The following is an 18,955-nucleotide window of genomic DNA, read 5'->3' on the forward strand; positions in this document are numbered from 1 at the left end:
AGCTCCTCTGACAGGAGTGTATTTCACTGAGCTCCCTGCCATAGCTCTGAGAGTTCTGGTGCTGGTTCCTGAGAGTTGTTATTTCTGCTTGGGCACTGAGAATCACTAATAAGAGCAGGTTTTGGATGGATATTAAATCTCATGCTTCAGGGTACAAAGTGTTGTCCTAACTCAGGAGCAGAAAGAGGCAGCTGTAGTGGGTAAAACGTTCCATTTCTGCCCCTGCAGTGCTCCTGCCTGTCTAAGATGCCCCCAGTGGTGGTGGCCAGTGTGAGAGGCAGGTGGGAGGGCTGGATGGACCACAGGCAATCCCCATGTTTCTCTGAGAGCAGATTGTTGGTCCCAAAGCCAGGGCATCACATTGCTGGTGCTTTGATGGGAAGCTAAGAACTGATGTCTGCAGTCCTTTTTAATGACAGACTTCTAGCAGTGATCACAGAATTGTCTTGCAGAGTTAATTTCGGCTAATGAGTAATTAGTCAGCTCAGCAGTGACTCTCCCTTGCCCTGGCCCCTGGGGAAGGGGTGCTCAGGGCTCAGCTTGGTGCTTCCCTGGGCTGTTGGGAGCCCCAGCATGTGAGCCCAGCACCCTCACCTGCGCTGCTGCTTGGGCTGCAGCTCAGATTTCCTCCTACTGAAGCAGGGGGATTTATTTTCCAGCTACAGACTTGCAGTGTTATCCTAAATGTCAGCAGTCTCTCCTTTCCTTTTTTTTTTCTTTTTCAAATACTTCATGCAGCCAGAGAAAATCTGTCAGCCAAAGACTCCCGGCCTGCCCAACTGCAGGCAGAACTCGTATGGGTTTGAGCACATTCCAGTGTGAATGTGTTTGAATTTGGGGCAGCCAGGGATGCTGGGCTGCTGCCTGGGCTGCCTCGGGTCAGGCTGCAGCAGCGGGTGTGGGATGGGAGAGGCACAGATGGTGCTGCAGAAGGGGAAATCCAGAAGCTCACGAGCTCATTTCTTTTCGGGAGACGTGTCCATATGTCACCCATGGAGGATGAGAGCCTGCTCATCAGTCTGGAGCACTCTGAGGCTGCTGGGATGGAATAACCTGAGTCTGTGTTTGTGCTGGCCATGCTGAGGGAGCCCCTGTGCTCTGCCACCCTCCCTGCCCCAATATCTGAGTGTTCAGTGCCTCTCCAGGGCTCAGGGGGGCTGTGCTAGGGAGCCTGCATGGCTGGATCCATCACTGACAGGCAGACTCAGCCCTGACCTCTCCGTTTTCCTGCCCACAGCTCGTGCAGGTGAGCTGAGGCTCGGGGATGTGAGCACCATAAATCAGGAGCTTGGTTGTTTGTCCCCTCTCTCAGCCAGGCACTGCACACTGGGGCACAGAGATGCTCCACGCAAAGGATGCCTTGCCTGGACATAAATCTCAGGGATGCCTCCAGACCTGGGTAATTGGCACAAATGTCACTTAAAATTTTGCTCCTAATCTGCTAACTGAGCATTGCTTGAACACACTGTAATGAACAGTGCTGATAAAATGACATTGGTGACAGTCAGAGCTTGTGCTGCTCATCAGTGTGTTGATGTTTTCTGAGATAAAAATGAGACCCTCTTCCATTTAATATTTTAGCAAATTTGGGGAAGAAAGTAGGTCACAGAAATGTTGTCCCACTCAAACTGGAGCAGTGGTAAGGAAGTTACTTGAATTTCTGTATTTACATATTGAGGAGGAGGGGTGCACTTTCATGAATGTCTCTATATAGCTGCATTTACGTATGTAACACCCAAAACACATCATTATGCATTCATATTCACGTGGTGTCTATCCGAGGATGTCTGTGTATGTATAAAAATATGATTTCTAGGTTTTTAAACCTCCCTGACAGATTCCAGGGGACCAATTTCTAAATGTATGCCAAGATTTTTGACTGAGACAGGTAGCAGTAGGTGCTAATAAAGGAAAGAACTGCAAGTAAAATGTTGTGACATCCACCTCTCTGAACAACCTGCAGAGCTCTGGCAGAATCATCAAACCGAGCTGAGAGTAATCAGCAGGGACTGATAAAGCTGCTCTTGTAATTATTTGTTTGATATACAGCTTTCCTTCTTCCTTCTGCATAAATAGCAGAATTGCTTTGCTTAGTGTGGGAGGATTTTTATTCCTGTCAGGGCTTGTTCTCACCAACATGTCATGAGAGGAGGACTGAGATCTGCATTTTTGTTTTATTTACGGGCTTTCCATTGTAATTCTGACAGCATGCACTGGAGACAGCATTCATTTAGCTGGGGAGAGGCAGCCTTGCTCCTGCAAAGCTGTTGGTGTTGCAGGGCCAGGCTCTGCCATGCTGCTTTTGAGCCTCTCTGATTCCTCAGATTCTGGCAGAAGCTGCTCCTGGGAGGAGGTGGCTGCTGAGGTCTGAAGGCAGTCAGGATGTCATGCTCAGGTATTTGGATTTAAATACAATTTCCACTGTGGCTGTCTTGATTTTAGGTGTGAGTTTGATGATGCCACAGCCCAGGCTGCCCAACAAAACCACACAGCCCTGCAGCTGACAAGTGTTAGTTATCCTTAAATAACTTCCTCTCCTCACCACTTGCACTGCTGAAGGAAGAAGACCCAAGCATTGACTGATTTCCAGGCAGTCCCAGTGGTGGCCTGTCAGTGATGGCTGAGCTGAGCCAAAAGGCTCCTGTTGATGTCAGTGGTTTCTGGGAATGCTGCCTGTGTGGTTTTGTTCCGGGATTTCCCTCTCTGTCCATGCCTGGTTGAGCTCTGACTCCACTCTGGGGAAAGTTTGCAATTTAGTGTTTAACAAAAGGTACAATAAATCATTCCCACCCTAAGCACTCTCATTTTCCTTTCCCCATTTATCTTCTATTTAGCCTCTTTCTTACCTTAAAAAAGGGAGGAAAATTATAACGGATAATTTCTGGGCTGATAAAGAAAGGATAACTTTTACTTTAAAAAAATTCTATGCACCAGAATAGTTTTTTATTGTCTGAAGGCTTTACCAAGATACCAGGAACTCTGGAGGAAGGGGAGGCGTAAGGGGAGAGAGAGCAGAAAATAGATTTCCTAGCCTAAAGAGAGAAATCCAGACTGCTGCCTTTGGCATGCATTTGAATATTGTCAAGGGCATCTGGAATATGTTGATAGCCTTCTCCCTCTAATAACTCTAAAAATCTGCTAATGATGAGGCACAGATTTGCCATGGGCTGTGTCTGCTGTGCACACCCAGCACTGGGAAGGGTCTGAGGCGTCAGAGCTGTGCTGCTCTCCTGGCAGGGTCAGCACCAGCTCCCTGCTACTCAGGAGAAATACTTCAGACTTGAACCAGATTAATGAAAAGAGAAATTGCTCTGAGACTAAGGAAAAAAGCTTTACACCCATTGCAGTGCTGTGGGGGGTTGTTCTTGAGCGATTACAGCTCATCCTTTCAATGCCTTATGATTCCAGGCAATGATGGCATTTTAAGATAAATAAAGTGTTCATGGCTCTGCTTGTTATTGAAGGGATTTTATTATTGCTGATGTTACATAAAAAAGAAAGTTATTAAAAAAATGTGGCACTAACAAATTGAAGCCCCCAGGGAACTGTTGCCTGAATGGGATTTTGATTGGAGTTCAATTTAATTGGCCATAAATCTTCCCTTTTCTGATTTACATTCTACTTCAGCCCAGTCTACCAAATTCATGATAATCAGGTTTTCATTTTTCTCTATTGAGCAAAATACTCTGACATGAGCACAAACAGAAATATTCCTTCAGCAAGGTGACCTTGTTCTTGCTTGCACCGTGCTGGTAATTGATTTAATGCCTCCTTACCTGTAAATTGGGCCTCTTTCTGAGGCATGTCCATCAGGTTTCGAGGTAATTGGTTAGCATGGTTGTTTTTCTGACTGCAAGATATTTCTCATGAACCTCTAGTACAAGATCATTTTTCTGACATGATGGAATGGATTCAGCAGGCAGACATACACTGGCTCTGCTGCAGCTTTGAGTGCACCTCTGTGCATTTCTTGGGGAATTACAGAAGATCTTGTTCTAGCCTGGAGTAAATCTATGGAGTTGGAGAGCCCAGTAATTTCTGTGGAGTTCAATTTTGCAGAAGAAAAAGAAGAAAAGTTTTCCAGGCCCCCTGAGGCTCCTGGCCCACATCCCCTGCCCTGAGTGTTGTTTACCACAACACATCATGGAGCTGTCCTGTCCTGTCCTCTCCTCTCTGCTGCTCAGCTCCCCTTCCTCTACCCAAGGCTGCTCCCTGTGACAGCTGCTTTAGGTTTGTGAGGAGTTTTCCTTCCCCTCCTCTCTGAGACAGCTTCACTGGGTGAACTCTTTAGGGAAGTGATACGTGTGGGTGGATGAGTAAGAGGTGAGAACCAGGTGGGATCAAAGGAAACAAAGTTGTCATCTAATTCTGATTAGATATCCAAAGCCATACATTCACTTGCTGCTCTTGCAGCCTCATTCATGGGAATCTCAGTGAAGTCCTCAGCTGCAGCAAGGAGTGGGTAGGAAAGGGGAGGGAACCTGCATTGAGATGTAATCATCATTATTGAGATTGGAGAATATTGCAGTTAAATGTTTTTCTCCACTGTTCTTATCCCTTGTGCTTCCTTTGTGTTTCTAACTCATGTAGAGACTTCATTATATTGCTCATTTAACCACTTCCAGCAGTACTGGGATTGACAGGTTGAGTTTTCAGCAATCTCACAACTTCATGGGCTGTAAATTGAATGTTTTAGGGCCTGGTGAAAAGGTGATAAGAAAGTTACATCTGCTCCCACTTTCCTAATTACATCATCATCAAATACATTGAGTTTGTTAGTGCCAGGTACTCTTGCCGAAATAGGTTTCTAACCATGGCCTTGGCAACTGGAAGCAATTACTTTGCAGTGGTTTTCCTTTTGTATTCTGAAACACCAGCATTCTTTTCTCTTCTTTCCTCTGCTTCCCTCCCTACAAAAGCAGAAGAGAAAAATCTGAATTTTAACTTGTTATGATTATCTCCCGCATATTTTTTTTTGTCAGCAAAGATGAATAGCTGGAAAATTACTGAAAGTAATGTAAAGAAAAATGAGCATCTGCTACTGCAGTTTCTGCTGAGCTCAGTGGTGTTTGGGGCTTGTGTGACAGCAGTGGGCAGGTACTGAGGCTGATGAGACCTCAGTGTGGCTTGTGCTGTTCTGACAGGGGCTGGGGACAGGGGTTGTTCCCCATGTGGTTGGTGATGGCTGGGTAGTAGACTGATCAAGATGTTTTTCCAAAATGTTTTATTGCCATCTTCCTTTAGTTATGGTTTGGTGATTGTTTGATCAGAAAAGGCTTCTGCAGGATTGAGATGGGATGGGAAATGTCTCCTGTCTTGATTCCCAACTCACTCTGGAATAGGTATGTTTGTTAAAGTCTGTGCCTTGCCAAATGAATGCTTCATTTGGGTATTCCATACCCTTGGTGTGTCCCCTGCCCCCTGAATGCTGACATGCTTGAGTGACACTGGAGTGACACTTGCTAGAGTGGCACTGGAGCCTCCCTCATGGCACAGATGAGCCTCCACACCTCCCCTTACGACCCTCTCTAGCTCCTGCAGTTCTGCTGGGAGATTGTCAGAACCCTGTGCCTTTCATCCCTGGAGTGGGAAGGCTTTTATTTATTTGGTTAATCCAGAAGTTAAGTGGGTGGGAAGGAAGATAAGTCGGCAGCCCTGTTCCCTTTGTCACATGGTACCAACTCTTGTTTCCCCTTGAGAGAGGCACAGCAGATGGAAGGCAGAGATGAAATGAAGATCAAAAGTAAACAGTGTGATTAGGTTTTTGATAAAGGATAAAACACTTATCACATCAAAGGCGCTGAAAACCACATTAAATGTTTCCTGAACATTTCGTGTCCACGTAAGCATTAACTGCACTTGCCATGGGGACACTTGTATCAGCCAGTGGTGGAGCTGGGGGATGCTGGGGGGTATTTACCCTTGTGGCTGTGCTGCAGGTCACCTGCCTGGCCCAGGGAGGCAGAGCTGCAGCTGCAGCCATCCTCTGGCACCTTGGAGCTCTCCTGCTGCAGATCAGTGCATGCTTAGGACTCCTTTGAGCTCCTCAGTCTTCCAGGTCTGGGCACTTCTCCACAGTTTCCATCAGGTTTTCCACAGATTTCAAGGCACTTGCAGATGTAGATAGGTGCAGAATTTGTGGGTAATTTTTGTCCCAAGCGCTGGTGATCCTTTGGTTCCATGCTTTAGCTCAGTGAATCAAGTCCTGAAATATTTTGTGTGAGCAGCATCATTTGTAGTGAGAAGTGTCTATGCCATTTTTTTATCACTGTGTTGAAATACAGTGGTGCTGGCCGGTGGAGAAAGATAAAAAGGTGAATGTTGCCATTATTTTTTAAATGGTGGTGTGATTGCTCTGGCCACTGCTGGTGGATATAACATTTTAGTAAAATTAACACAAAATGTTAGCAGCCCAGCCCAGCAGCATTTGGTGTTCCTTTTTCCAGGTAGTGCTGAGTCCAATGTGCCTTTGCTTCCAATTTATCACCTTGTTTTCCTGTAGGCAAGGAAGGAGGCCCATGCCCTGCCTTCTGCCCCATGGGAGGTTCTGTGTAACAGAGACAGTCTCAGAAACAGTCTGCCCCTGGATTTTTTTTTTGGATTTTTTAGCCAGTGCAGAGACATTTTTCTATCTCCTGGTGTCAGCCCTTCAGAGCACAGAGGTAGTTTAAATGCTGTGTGTGTGCAGCCACATGTATCATCAGTCATTTTGCGTGTTGGGGGTGGAAGTTTGCCCTTCACTAACATCTCACCATCTCACTTCCTCCAGAGCACCATTTATCAACTGAAATTGGCATCAAATTTGCTTCTGAAATGAGAGGAACAGCAAAACATTGTGTGTTGAATTGGATGAAAGTTCATGGAAGCACCTGCTGAATCACATGCTTAAATCTCATTGACTTCAGGTTAAGTCCAAGAGGTTTTCAAGTGAGGTTTTGAGTCATTTTTACCACATTTGAGCTGTTGTTTCTAGGAAAAGCAGAAAAACCTTTTTTTAGCCAAGTTAGACTTCTTTACAAATATCTAATATTCTGGACTCAATTTTGCCAGGGTTTATATTAAAAAGCTCAGAAATGGGACAATACTTGCTTGGAAATGTGTGTTAGAGTTGCAGAGAAGCTAATCAGAAGCAACCTCTTGCACTCATCCGTCCAAGCAGGGCTTCAAGGTTGTTCAGAGTCTTGTCTAGTTGGGTTTTGAAGACCTCCCAGGATGGAAATTGCACATCCTTTCCAGGCCCCTCTTCCAAAGTGCTCAGGGGATGATTTTCTTTTTCTCTTCAGCTGGAATTTCTCTGCTGCAGCCTGGCAGTGCTGCCTCTCACCCTGTCCCTGCCCTTCAGGGGAGGGGCTGCCTCTGCCTGTGCTGCCTTTGCCATCATCCAAAGAGCTCAATGAGACAAATCTCCTTGGTTGTTTGCTTGTTTGTTTTCCTCCCAGTGCTTCCCTTGTTTCTGTGTTCTGTGAGTGACTGACAGCAGAACCTTGTCTGTGTATTTGGGCTCTTTCAAAGAAAGATCTTGTTTCTATTTAGTACTCTTGAAAAGAGAACTCTGGAAATGTATGAACAGAAAAAGGAATTAGGCAGTGAAGTCCCTGTCCTGAATTCATGTCTACCAAATGCTAATGTTAGTTATTTTTGAGCTTAGTAGTGCAAGAGGCTTTTATCCTTTGTACAGCTGGCCTCATCCTGCTGTGAATGTAACTTAAAAGGGAGAAAAAGGCATCTGTTAAAACCTTCAAGTTTTCTTTGGTGGCAAGTAAGGTGGCAATCATGCACCAGCTCAGGTATGACACAGGCCTTGCCTGAAAACTTGAGGTTACTCAGGAACTTCATAATAAATAAGTCAAATTTAATTTCTTGACAATACCCAAGACAGATGTCTCAGTGACAGCTGTACAGCTGTTTTATTTCCTTTTTAAAAATGTACTTTTTCTTAAAAAGCATTACCATGTATTTCAGCAAGATTTCTCATTTAATAATATGCAGAAGTTCAGGCAATATCCTGTTTAGATGGTTTCTATCTGATAATAAAAATGGCATTGACAGTGAGAGATTTCACTGAATAAATCATTACTTGTGAGTTCTGTTTTATGCTGCAGCTAGGATGTGTCCTGTAAGTTCACAGCTGTTCTAACTTTTTCTTTTCCTCATCTAGACAGCTGTATGTCCATGAGATTTATTTCTTGATCTATGTGGACATGAAATCCTTCTTGGGATTATTGCCATAGAAACAAGCCATAACATAGAGAGTGTTAGAAGTAACAAATGGGATTTGGCAGTCCTTCCCATTTACTGCACAGAGTCTGAGCTATGTGCCACAAAAAGCAGCAATTACTTGCTCTCACAGCTTTATTAACAGGCACATCTGCACATTCATTAGAACTGGATGCTTCAACTTCCATCCTGCCTGGGATAGCATTTACATGTTCTGGTCCTTAAACTAAAATCCAACATCCAGTTTATTTTCCAGTCAGGGCAGGAATTGGTCAGGTTTGACATTTTGGTTCCTTTCTGTTGGCTGCAAATCCCAGAGGCAGCCTGTGTGAGGCTCCCAGGAGGAGATAAGGGATGGAGCTGCTGGCTCCAGGGGACGCTCCCTCCTTTGAAGGATGAAGTCACCCAAGTTCTGCTTGTAAAGCCTGATCTCCCACGGATGGGACTCAGCTCCCAGCCTCTCCCAGGCTCACAGCAATGATTCCCTGCTCCTTGGTGGCCCTGAGCTGGGGGAGCAGATGGGCTGTGCCAGGCAGGGAAGGGTTTTTGCAGGAGAGACCTCACCAAGCTGTACCTGGAGCTGAGGCTGAGCTGCCTGGGTCATAGCACAGCTGCTGATATCCATGGGGGAGAAAGGCAAACTCCAAATTCTAAGCCAAATCCATGGGTCAGCTTTGGAAAAACGGTATGGGATAGTAAAGAAGCAGAAAAGGAGAGGGACCAGAATACAGAAAAGGGCAGAGGAATGTGTTAAAGCCCAAGGTGAGTGTGCTGGCTGTGTGTGCTGAGCCCTGGCAGTGCTGTCACCTGGCCCTTCTGCCATGGGAGATCTCTGCTGGCCCAGCAGGGCTCAGGGTGCAGATCTTGCTTGGCTCTGGTGCTCCTCTCTTATCTCTTTCCTATCCTCCCTTTTATGAGGTAAAATCAAACATGAAAACAAACAGTCATGTCACAGAGGGGTCCCTTGCTCTGGGTGATGCATTTGCAGACCTGGAAGCGAGCACACACTGTTCTTTTCCCATCCATGCCCTATAATGCTGCCTCTAGCTGAGAGTAGCAGCTTCCAGGGGGGATTTCAGAGGCAGCTGGAGATGCTTTAAAGCTCTCAGGGCAAAATCTCTCATCCCTCTGCAGCAATTCAAAAACAAAACAATTTTGCTCAACAGGAGGAACATTCAAAGCTGATTGTAAGCCTCAAAATCAAGATGAAACCTAGAATGCAACCTGAAAAACCCAGATAACTGAAATATAGGGATTTGAATGTGGGCTGTGTGCTCAGAGTCTGCCTGGCCTCCTTTTCAGAAGTGCTGAGGACTGAGCAGCTCCAGTGAAAGCGATGAGTGCTCAGGACTTCTTTGAAACATTTATTTAGTACCTAAGTATAGATCTAGGACTGACTAACTTTGGGCTCCAAATATAGCTCAGGTGTCTGCCTTCTCACTCTCCCTCATTTCTCTTTTCCTTGCTATTTAATCTCTTCATCAGCTCCCACATTCTCTGTTTCCTCCAACTCCCTTCACTGTTCCATCCTCCCCCAGCTGACTCCTGCTCCCGTCTCCTCACTCACTGTGACACCTCTGCTGTCCCATAGCAGCCACAGGGCTGCAATCCCAAGCAAGCTCAGGGTGGCACCCCTTTTCTCTCCCTCACACCCTAAATTCTCCCTGCCTTGTTCTCAGTGGGGCAGAGGTTCAAACAAACTGCTTCATCCTGTTCAGGAACTGCTGAGGTCTGTCCCAAGTATCTCCCCTCTCCTGTGTGGGCCTGCCCAGAGATCAGTGAAAAGGGAATCATCACAGCCACCCTTGACTGGGGGAGCCCAAAGTAGCTGCCATCACTTTCTGGCCCAAAATCGTAAATCAAAATGTTCCATTTTCTGTGTTCTGCCCATGCATCAGCCAGTGTCAGCAATGAGAGAGACGCGGAGGTTATCAAGAAGGGATCGTGTTAATTTTGTGCACAGGGAGCTCTCATTAGTGGCTGTGTTGTTCAAATCAGCCAGAAGACAGATGTGGCTGTGGATCTGATGGATTTTGTCCCTGTCTCTCTTGCAGGAAGGCATGCCCCAAACACTGAGTTCTACCAGTATGTTTACCCCATGTGGCTTCAGCCCTCATCTACATTCTTCAAAAGAAGGTGAACAAGGAGGACTGATCTTCCAGGATGGAAACCTTACCTCAGCATCTCTGGATGCTCTAATCCAGCATCTGATACCTACCACTGATTACTACCCTGAAGTAAGCAATTCACAGTATAATAAATGGTTTAATTTTGATGAATTGGGGCAGCATTTTATGCAAAAGTGCAAATGTGTTAAATTTTGAATTAAGAGGGCTCATTTAAAAGCAGCATACAATTAAAGCTTGGTAAATTGATGCATTGCTTTAAATGCTGTTTCACTGCTCTGTAATTGTTCCCATGAAGAAGCAGATCCCAAAGATGATACTGCCTTTAAATAAGAGAACAGGGCTGGGGGGAGCTGTCGTGGTGATGAATTAGTGATGTAGCAGTTGGAGCTTTTCAAAAATAGCAGTACTTCCCAGAGAGGTTTAGAGAAAAACTGAAGCAAAAAGCTCCCAAGTCTGAACTGGCATTAAATTAGCTGAGCTTCAGTGTCTGCTGAAGTCACCAGGTTTGCCTGTATGTACAGAGCATTCCCTTGGTGATGACAGAGATGCTTCTTCTGGTGGGTTTGTAATTTACCTGTATTGTATTCACAGCTTTACAGTCACTGGACAGCATAATCCAGATCCTAATCATTGCTCCATCAGTAGAAATTAAATGTTTCCTCACCAAGAGTGTGAGGATCTAAACTGGAAGCAGGTTTATAGTCCTGCAAGCTATTGACTTCACTGGATTTTCAGTGGAATTCAGACATCCTCAGTGGAATTCAGACAGAGTTTGACTGGAAGACTTTTAAGTGCTAATATATCTCCATGGCTTGTATTTCAAAGCACAGAGGAACATTGACTTCTGGGTACATGAGGAGACTGGGAAAGTTATCAATGCAGAGCAGGCAGCGTGTTTTAAATTACCCGGAGCTCAGTTTCTGATCAGCTAAAAATAAGTAATAAAGAGGCATCTCAATTAAAAAAAAAAAAAAAAGGAACAGAAAGGCAATAAAAATAGGTAATGGGCAGATCAGGCTGTGAGATTTTCATTAGGCAGTGCATGATATGTAATATTATACCTGCTGCTTGGGAGCATGGCTGGGGCTGGGGGAAAGGAGATAATTCAGGTGCAAGGATGCAAGGAGGGGTCAGGATGCAACAACTGAGACTTCATGCATGTCTTTTAAATTCACTGCTGGAATAATTTGAATAATCCAAGGATTTATCCAGCAGACCTGCTTCCCACAGCTTCACAGATGTGGAACTGCATATGATATGACTTGGCTGATAGAAATGAAATTTGGGGAGTTAATAAAATAAATGAAATATTGCTGAAAATAGGCTGGGTGATATCTGCAGGGCAATGTCAGCAAGATGTGGCTGATGTGGGGGTGTCTGCAGCTCCCAACCCAGTACAGCACAGAGATTCCTGCCCATTTAGCTGTACTGTCTCCAGCATCCTGGCTGGGCTGTCTCCTGTGCCTGGGCTTGCTCCTGCTTGCTCTCTTCACTGGATGTTTGCCCAGGGTTTAGGCAACGAAGGGCTGGAAGTGGATGCTGTGGAGGAAGGAGATGCTGCTGCTCCTGTGCCCGGTGTAACCAGTTCCAGGGTCAGGAATTGTTGTCTTTTAGTTCATAAAGGTCTTGCCGAGTAAAAATGAAAAAGCTGTCAAGTTCAGACTTTTACAGTCAATATTACCCACTGTGTAGCTGCTTACAGTAGATCTGCTTGTCCTTCTCCTGCAGAAAGCCTATATCTTTACATTCCTGCTGAGTTCCAGACTCTTCATTGAACCCCATGAGCTTTTGTCCCGGGTTTGTCACAAGTGCATCGAGCAGCAGCGGCTGGATGACCCCGTGCTGGACAAGGTTAGTTTATGTTTACAGCAGGAAAAATGTGAAGTGTTGTCAATGGCAAGAGGATTCTGGGTCTCTGCTCTGTGTCCCTTGCCTCTCTTTAGATCAAATGAATCTTTCTCATAAAGGATTTGCACTGAGATCCTGCCATTGAGGCATCCTGGTATCCATGGCTGAGAGCAATGCTTCAGGCAGTAGTCACTTCAAATCTTCTAATTTTCCCTTTCCCCCTGTCTCAGTCTTCCCAGGTGACTTTCCTTCTTAACTTCTTTAAGGCTCTGGGGAAGCCTGCAGGATGCAAGGAGGTAGGACATAACCCTCACACACTGTCCAGTGCAGATATCCACACACCACTCTCTCCCATTTTTACTTAATGTCCCTGCCCCTTTGCTTTCTTGCTCCTGGTACAGTGATATTTCCCCTTGGCCTTCCCTGTCACTTTGAGCACCATTTAACAGGGGTCAGGTGCCCAACACCCTCCTGCCCTGTGCCCTCAGAGCACCAATGGGGCACCAGGAATGGGCAGGAGCAGCTCTGGGGCCCTCACAGGTCATCAGAATGAGAAAATCCAAGCTATTCCTGCCTCAGCACTCTGCCCACTTTTCCCCAGGGACTGTGCAGCCTGGTACAATGTATGGGAGCACATGCAATCCCCTGGTAGTGCCACAGACAGTGCAGATGTGATGGGTACCACTGGATGCTGCTCAGGGCTGGATTCTGCCCAAGCTCTCCTTGCTGCATTGGTGAACACTTGGTTGGTGTATTATCTGGAGCAGGAGAGGCACTTTCAGAGCAGGGGAGAGGGACAGAACATGCATTTGTTGGAAATTTCCAGAAATTCTGAAATGGTTTTCAGGATCAGGCTTTCCAGCTTTGAAACTGTGAGTTTGGCATCAAATACTGAGTCACCAACATCTGTGCTTGTTTTTGCACAGGCAGCTGGTTCCATGGGCAGCAGGAGCTCTGCCTTCACTGTGCAGAGCCATTCTGCAGAATGCTCAGCAATCCCAGACTTGGGTTACCCATACAGTCAGTGTTAATAGAAATATCTGTATGGGGTGAACCATACAAAACAAGTTTTCTAAGGTGTGAGGTTTTGTTCTCCAATTCTATAACAGATACAAGTTTAGGAGGATTAAATGTGAGCATTGCAAAGTTTTGCTGCTCATTAAACTTATGAGAAATTAAAAACAATGTCTTATAATGAAGACTTATCTGCCTGAAGTTCATCTGGGTTTTGTAGCAACACTGGGCTGGTGGAACACAGCTGATTTTGTGCTCCTGAAAGTGGGGCTGATTTTGAAACTTTGTACACACACAACCTCCCATCCTATGTCCTGTGACTTACACAAAGTCCTCTCCATCAATTCATAATGCAATTTACACAGCTGGAGCAAATGTCTCCCCAGACCTTTGTAGTTTCAAATAAAGCTTTTCCTTCAGCAGCCACCTGCTGGTCTTTGAGCCTGAGCTTAATGCTAGCTGACAGCAGTTATTTTTAGAGATGTGGTTCATTGAAACCTGTTGTTGGTGGAAAGCTGAAATATGCATTTTGACCACCTTGGTTGAAAAACAAAGAGCCAGGGAGCTTAAGAGTATAATTTTTCTTGATCACAGGGTACACTTCAGCTGCAGTACATGGGGATGCAGAAGAAGGCTGTTTGTTTCAGTCTGTGTTTTCTGTAAATAAAAACGCAGTTTGTTTTTTAACACCATTTCCTTTTCACATAACAGAGGATGAAAGCTTTGGAAGCAGCCACACTGGCTGTCTTTTGAGATAACACTGATGCACAAGGTGTGCCATTCCCTGCATTTCCCTCCTTGCCCCATCCCAACTATTTCTACTGCCACATCCTCAGATAAATCTCCACCAGAAGTGGGCATCAGCTGTATGCTCTGTGAGTGTCCTTGTCCCATCATGACCTTGAGCTCATGTGGGAAGACAGCAACACTACCAGCAGCCCAGGTAAAGTTACAGAAGTGCTGCTGTTCTGTTCATCTTTTTAGTCATTGTGCATCTGCCACTGGTCATGAAGCAGTTTTTTTCATAAGGCCAGAAAGCAAAGGAGCAAAAAACTTCTTTGATGGTCAAGAAATTCAATACAGTTTTTCAGAGAAGGATGAAAATATAGAAGGGTTGTAAGTACAAAAGGGAAGAACAAATGGTTCAAATCAGCAAAAAGGCCAGATGTTTTAAAAAAAGGTATCAAGGTTGCACCAACAAAATGTCCATCCAACAATAAACAGGCCAATTGCATGTGCAGAATACTTAAATCTGCATGTAAAACAGGCAGTTGTGCATGCACCTGAGTTCTGGTACATTTTGCATGCCAAAATGTAATATTTGTGCACCACACTCTGAATGCATGTGTGCAGTTTTTGCAAGTGCAACACAAATGCCTTCTTTGAAAACCTGGCCCCACGTTCAGTGGCACACACAGTGAGAGGCTTTAATGAGTAAATATGTTTCAGTTCCTGTCCATCATTCAATGGTTTGCATTTCAGGCTCGAATCAGGAAATTTGGACCCAAAATCTTACAGTTGCTGACAGAGTGGACAGAGACATTCCCGTATGACTTTCAGGAGGAGCGGATGATTGGCCATCTAAAGGACATGATTCACAGGATAGCTCCATGTGATGAGGTGAGGATGCCTGACTTGAGATGTTCTGCTGAAACATTGAGTTCATTTTCCCACTTGGTTCCTCCTTTTCCTCTTTTTTTTGCAATCTGTTCCATGCCTCTTCCTGGATACTCCCAGACTTTTATTCTGCAATAATCTGTATTATCTTCCCTGAAATCCACACCTCTCTTTAGGTGCTCCTGGAGCAGTGAGCATTGGAATTTATCTCCTGCACATGGAATTGTAGGAGAACAGCATTCCCATTTTGTAGAAGGAATATGTGAAGGCATAGCATAGACTGAATGTGCGGGTGACAACTCAAACAGCAGCAGAGCTGTGATCTCCCAAGGTCCAATCACAGACTGCTTTGGGTTGGAAGGGACCTTAAAGACCATCTTGTTCCACATCCCTGCCATGGGCAGGGACACCTTCCTCTAGACCAGGTTGCTTCAAGCCGGTTCGACCTGGCCTTGAACACTTCCAAGGGTGGAGCATCTACAGCTTCTCTGCTTCCAAGTTCTTATATTTAAATACTAATATTAGTGACATGTAGCTTGTCTGGGAGCATGGAGGTGGCAGGAGACAGCAGTGTGTGGCATGCTGAGCACAGACTCAGGCTGGAGGTCTGTATGGTGCTGGGGTTCAATATGTGAGCTCTGTGTGTGGCACAGTGGGCCGCAGTGAATGAAGCCTCTGGGAGAGGCAAATTCAGGTGGGTGAACCCTGTAAATTAATTCAGAAACATTAAAAAGACCACAAAGTTCATGAAAATAATAAGCAAATAGTACACTGAGAGTCTCTAATTACTGCTAGGTTAACTGTGGGGAGTGGAAAAATTCAGTTCCACTGGCTGCATGAAGGCCTGGCCTCAGGCCACAGAGGGGTGCAGTCCAGCAGAACAACAAGAACTTACCCATGAGGATGAGAGAGAGAAGAGGGGAGAGAGGACAGAAGGAATTAGCAGGGCTGCAGCACAGCAGAAATGAAATTGGGCTCTCCCATGCACATGAAATATGAATGGAAACAGCTGCTCTTGGACTGGGCTGGCAGCAAGTCTGGCACTTACAGGGAGCTGTAGGCTGGCATGGATTGACTGCCTGGCCTGGGAGAGAAGGGGTAGGACAGGGAAGCTGTGAGACACGGTGGAGGTCAAGGCAACAAAAAAACTCACAAAGAGCCAAAGTGGCTGTAGTTCCATTAAGCAGAGTAGTAGAATTCCCTCAAGGGAAAGAGGCAATGGACTTGCTCCTGGCCAGCCACAGCAAAAGATGCCTCGCAGCTCTTCAGCATCAGGAGTGAGGGAAACCCGTGCAGACCCTCCAGAACTGTGTCCACAGTTTGTGTCCACCAAAGGGTGGAGAGCAGGAACTTAGCATGTGCTCTTTAACAGCAGTAGTTGCCCTGGTGAAGAATCACAAATGCTATAAATTAACTTTCTGCATGCAAAGCAGGGGTTTGTTTGCCTAGCCTGAGCAGGCAGTGCCCACCTTTGCTCTGGAGCGTGCACAGCTGTGTACAAATCCTTGTGGGTGCCCTGGGGGGCCTCAGACTACATTAGTTTCAAATCACTGTTTCTCAGATATTACTAGGCACTGTAATTGCAAGTGATTATGTCGGAGCAAGATCAATAATTAATTTAAGAAACAGCTCATATCCTCCAAATGCAAATTTCCTTTAAGGGACAGCACAGAACAGTGATGGTGACCATTAGTTTTTTTGGAAGGACCTTGCTCCTATTGTGAACCACAGAAGTTAAAGACTGAAAGATTTGTGATGTCATCCAATCCATGTAGGTCAGTGCAGGATTTTCCCCTGCAGTGTCTGCTCCTGTTCTTTGTAGAGTCCACTTTCTGAAGGCTGCGATGTGCTTATAAAGGTGTCCATGCTGAGAAGCGTTTCTTAGTAAGTGCTGTGATTTGCATTTAGAGTTAGAAATTTTAATTAAAATTTGAGCTCCTAAGCCACCTGCTGAGGCCTGCTGTCTTCAGAGGAACTTTCCTAGTTAAGAACGAAACATTTTCTTTAAATATTAAACAGTAGTGTGCTTCTTTTGACTGTTAATGTGGCAGGGAAGTGAAATTGGTTGATAAGTCCAGCATGCAGCCCCTGTACAGTGGGGGGTCACTTTGTGGCAAGATAATTACCAGCACATTGAAGGTAATGAACAATGTTGTTTTCAGTTAGTGGACGTGGTTTAAAGAAGGCAGGAAAGGCTTTTAGAAAGGCAAAAGCAGGATTTTTTAAAAAAAATTTTTAATTCCTCTCTCAATATGCACAGAAAAAGCTTTCTAAGCAAGGGTGCACCCAACTGATTTCCAGTGAGTCTCTTCAAGAGCTCTGATTTCTGTGTAATTGTTTGTGTCCTTTCAGTGTGTCTCTTTTTTTTCATTCTTTATTATGTGGTTGGCTTACCTGAGTCTTTCTTTACTGTTGTCTGTATCTATTTTTTGGTGCCATATTCCCTACAAAATGAGGTGAAACTAGATCTCTTGATAAAGATTTATTGAAAGACTTGCTAATATGCATATCTTTCAAGCAATTTTATGCAGCTTTTTGTCCAAACTATGAAGAATTTGATACTGCATAGACATGGCTGGTCCAAGATTTTTCATCCAAACTCCTTTTAGAAAGAGGAGCTGTGTTTCCAGCCAAGTCTTTTAGCCTGATGTTTTTTATTGATTAGAAGGTTTGGCTTTCAGTGCTGTCCCCCACTCCCAAAATCTGAGTTTCCCATTTACAAAATAAGTTCACAAAATGCTAGAAATGTCAGATATTTGAGTTTTCAGTAAAAAAATCCCACTGTGTTCACAGAGCTTAAAAAGCTGTGTTGAGATTTGCAAACACACCTGGATATGAAACAGAGCAATATTTAGATGGTGGTCAGTAGTTTGGGTCCAGAACAGTCTTTGTTAATCAAAAGTGTGACCATCTGTTGGCATGAGGATTTACATGAAGAAGGCCTTTCCTGGAGCTAGTATACATCAGTAACAGATAAAACCTGAAGGAGTGGGGCTTTCCTCAGTCAATTTTCACTCCACCTTTGGGATTTGATTCCAAACACATTGTGTGTTGTCATTGTCCCTCCTACCTTCTGGGTACTTCCTTCATTTCAGACTTAACAGCTGTTTTACAGAAAAGAGCCTGACTTATCCTGCTCATCTGGTGCATGTTCTAGCCCAGCTCAAGGGAGCATCTTTCTTAAATTAAAGGAGAGCAGTGTGAGTCCAAGAGAGCAGTGTGAAACCTTTTGTTAGAAAAGCTGCACAAAGTAATGAAGTTTGGCAGAAGTTGAAGCACTTTGGATGTTCTAAAGGTCTCCAGCCTTTCCTACCCTGTCATGAAGACAGAGTAGATGTGAGATGTTATTCTTCACTGTGAAGTAGGAGGAGGTGCTATCTCCAAGGTGCAGATTGGATTCTGTGCAGCTGAGAAGAACACTGCCTCTGGTTTCTGGTCCCTCGAAATGTGAATCACTTAAAATGTGAATGCTGTCAATGCCTAACACTGAAGACTACCCACAGCCTGCAAAACTCTGAACATAAGGGCTGGATCTAACCATGGGATTACTTCCCAAAAGCTCACTTGAGCTGCATCCAGCTTGGGACACAGGTGTGTGCTGTTCTTTGTGGTGAGGCACAGTCTAGCCAAGGACATTTCCAATTAACGTTACCCTTAAACCCACCCAGTCGTTCTGTTATCTCAGTTTTGTGATGTCTGCATCTGTCAGTCATGAACAGTTGAAGTAATTTCCTTCTGCCCATCCTCCATGGGCAGAGACTCCACTCATTGTCTGTAAAGAGTTGCTCCAGCTCTGAAAACAACCTGGGCAGGTTGGTAATGATGATCCTGCTGAGCACATGGCTGTGCTTGGAATACAATATGAGCTTCCTTCAGTAGCAATTAACATTTGGATATTAAATACTCAAAGCTACACAATGCTCCAGCCACTCCAGCTGGGTAGCAAGCAGCTGCAAGCTCCTTCTGCATTCAGGTCAAAAGGATGGAGAAAATAGCATTAGAAACATTTCTTATTCCTAATAAATAAGAGGCGACAAAGCAGCATTAACAGGTAGGGTTCTCAGCCAAAGTGCAGCTGACATAAAAGATAGGTACCAAAAGCTGCTGTGCTCCAGAAAGCTGCAGTAACT

At 45.0% G+C, this 18,955-nt stretch overlaps 1 protein-coding gene across 2 annotated transcripts in view; it reads left to right on the forward strand.

The window, feature by feature from the left end:
* The window catches only part of RASGEF1C (RasGEF domain family member 1C), a 72,694-nt gene that overhangs the window by 29,912 nt on the left and 23,827 nt on the right, over positions 1 to 18,955 (forward strand). For both annotated transcript variants that reach the window (XM_074551894.1, XM_074551895.1), the window contains 3 exons: positions 10,272 to 10,454; positions 12,075 to 12,197; positions 14,691 to 14,828. In XM_074551894.1, the coding sequence (XP_074407995.1) occupies positions 10,278 to 10,454; positions 12,075 to 12,197; positions 14,691 to 14,828 (438 nt within the window). In that variant the 5' untranslated portion in view covers positions 10,272 to 10,277. The remainder of the gene's footprint in view (positions 1 to 10,271; positions 10,455 to 12,074; positions 12,198 to 14,690; positions 14,829 to 18,955) is intronic.

The sequence above is a fragment of the Zonotrichia albicollis genome, chromosome 15 (genome assembly GCF_047830755.1).
Source record: "Zonotrichia albicollis isolate bZonAlb1 chromosome 15, bZonAlb1.hap1, whole genome shotgun sequence".
NCBI lineage: Eukaryota > Metazoa > Chordata > Aves > Passeriformes > Passerellidae > Zonotrichia > Zonotrichia albicollis.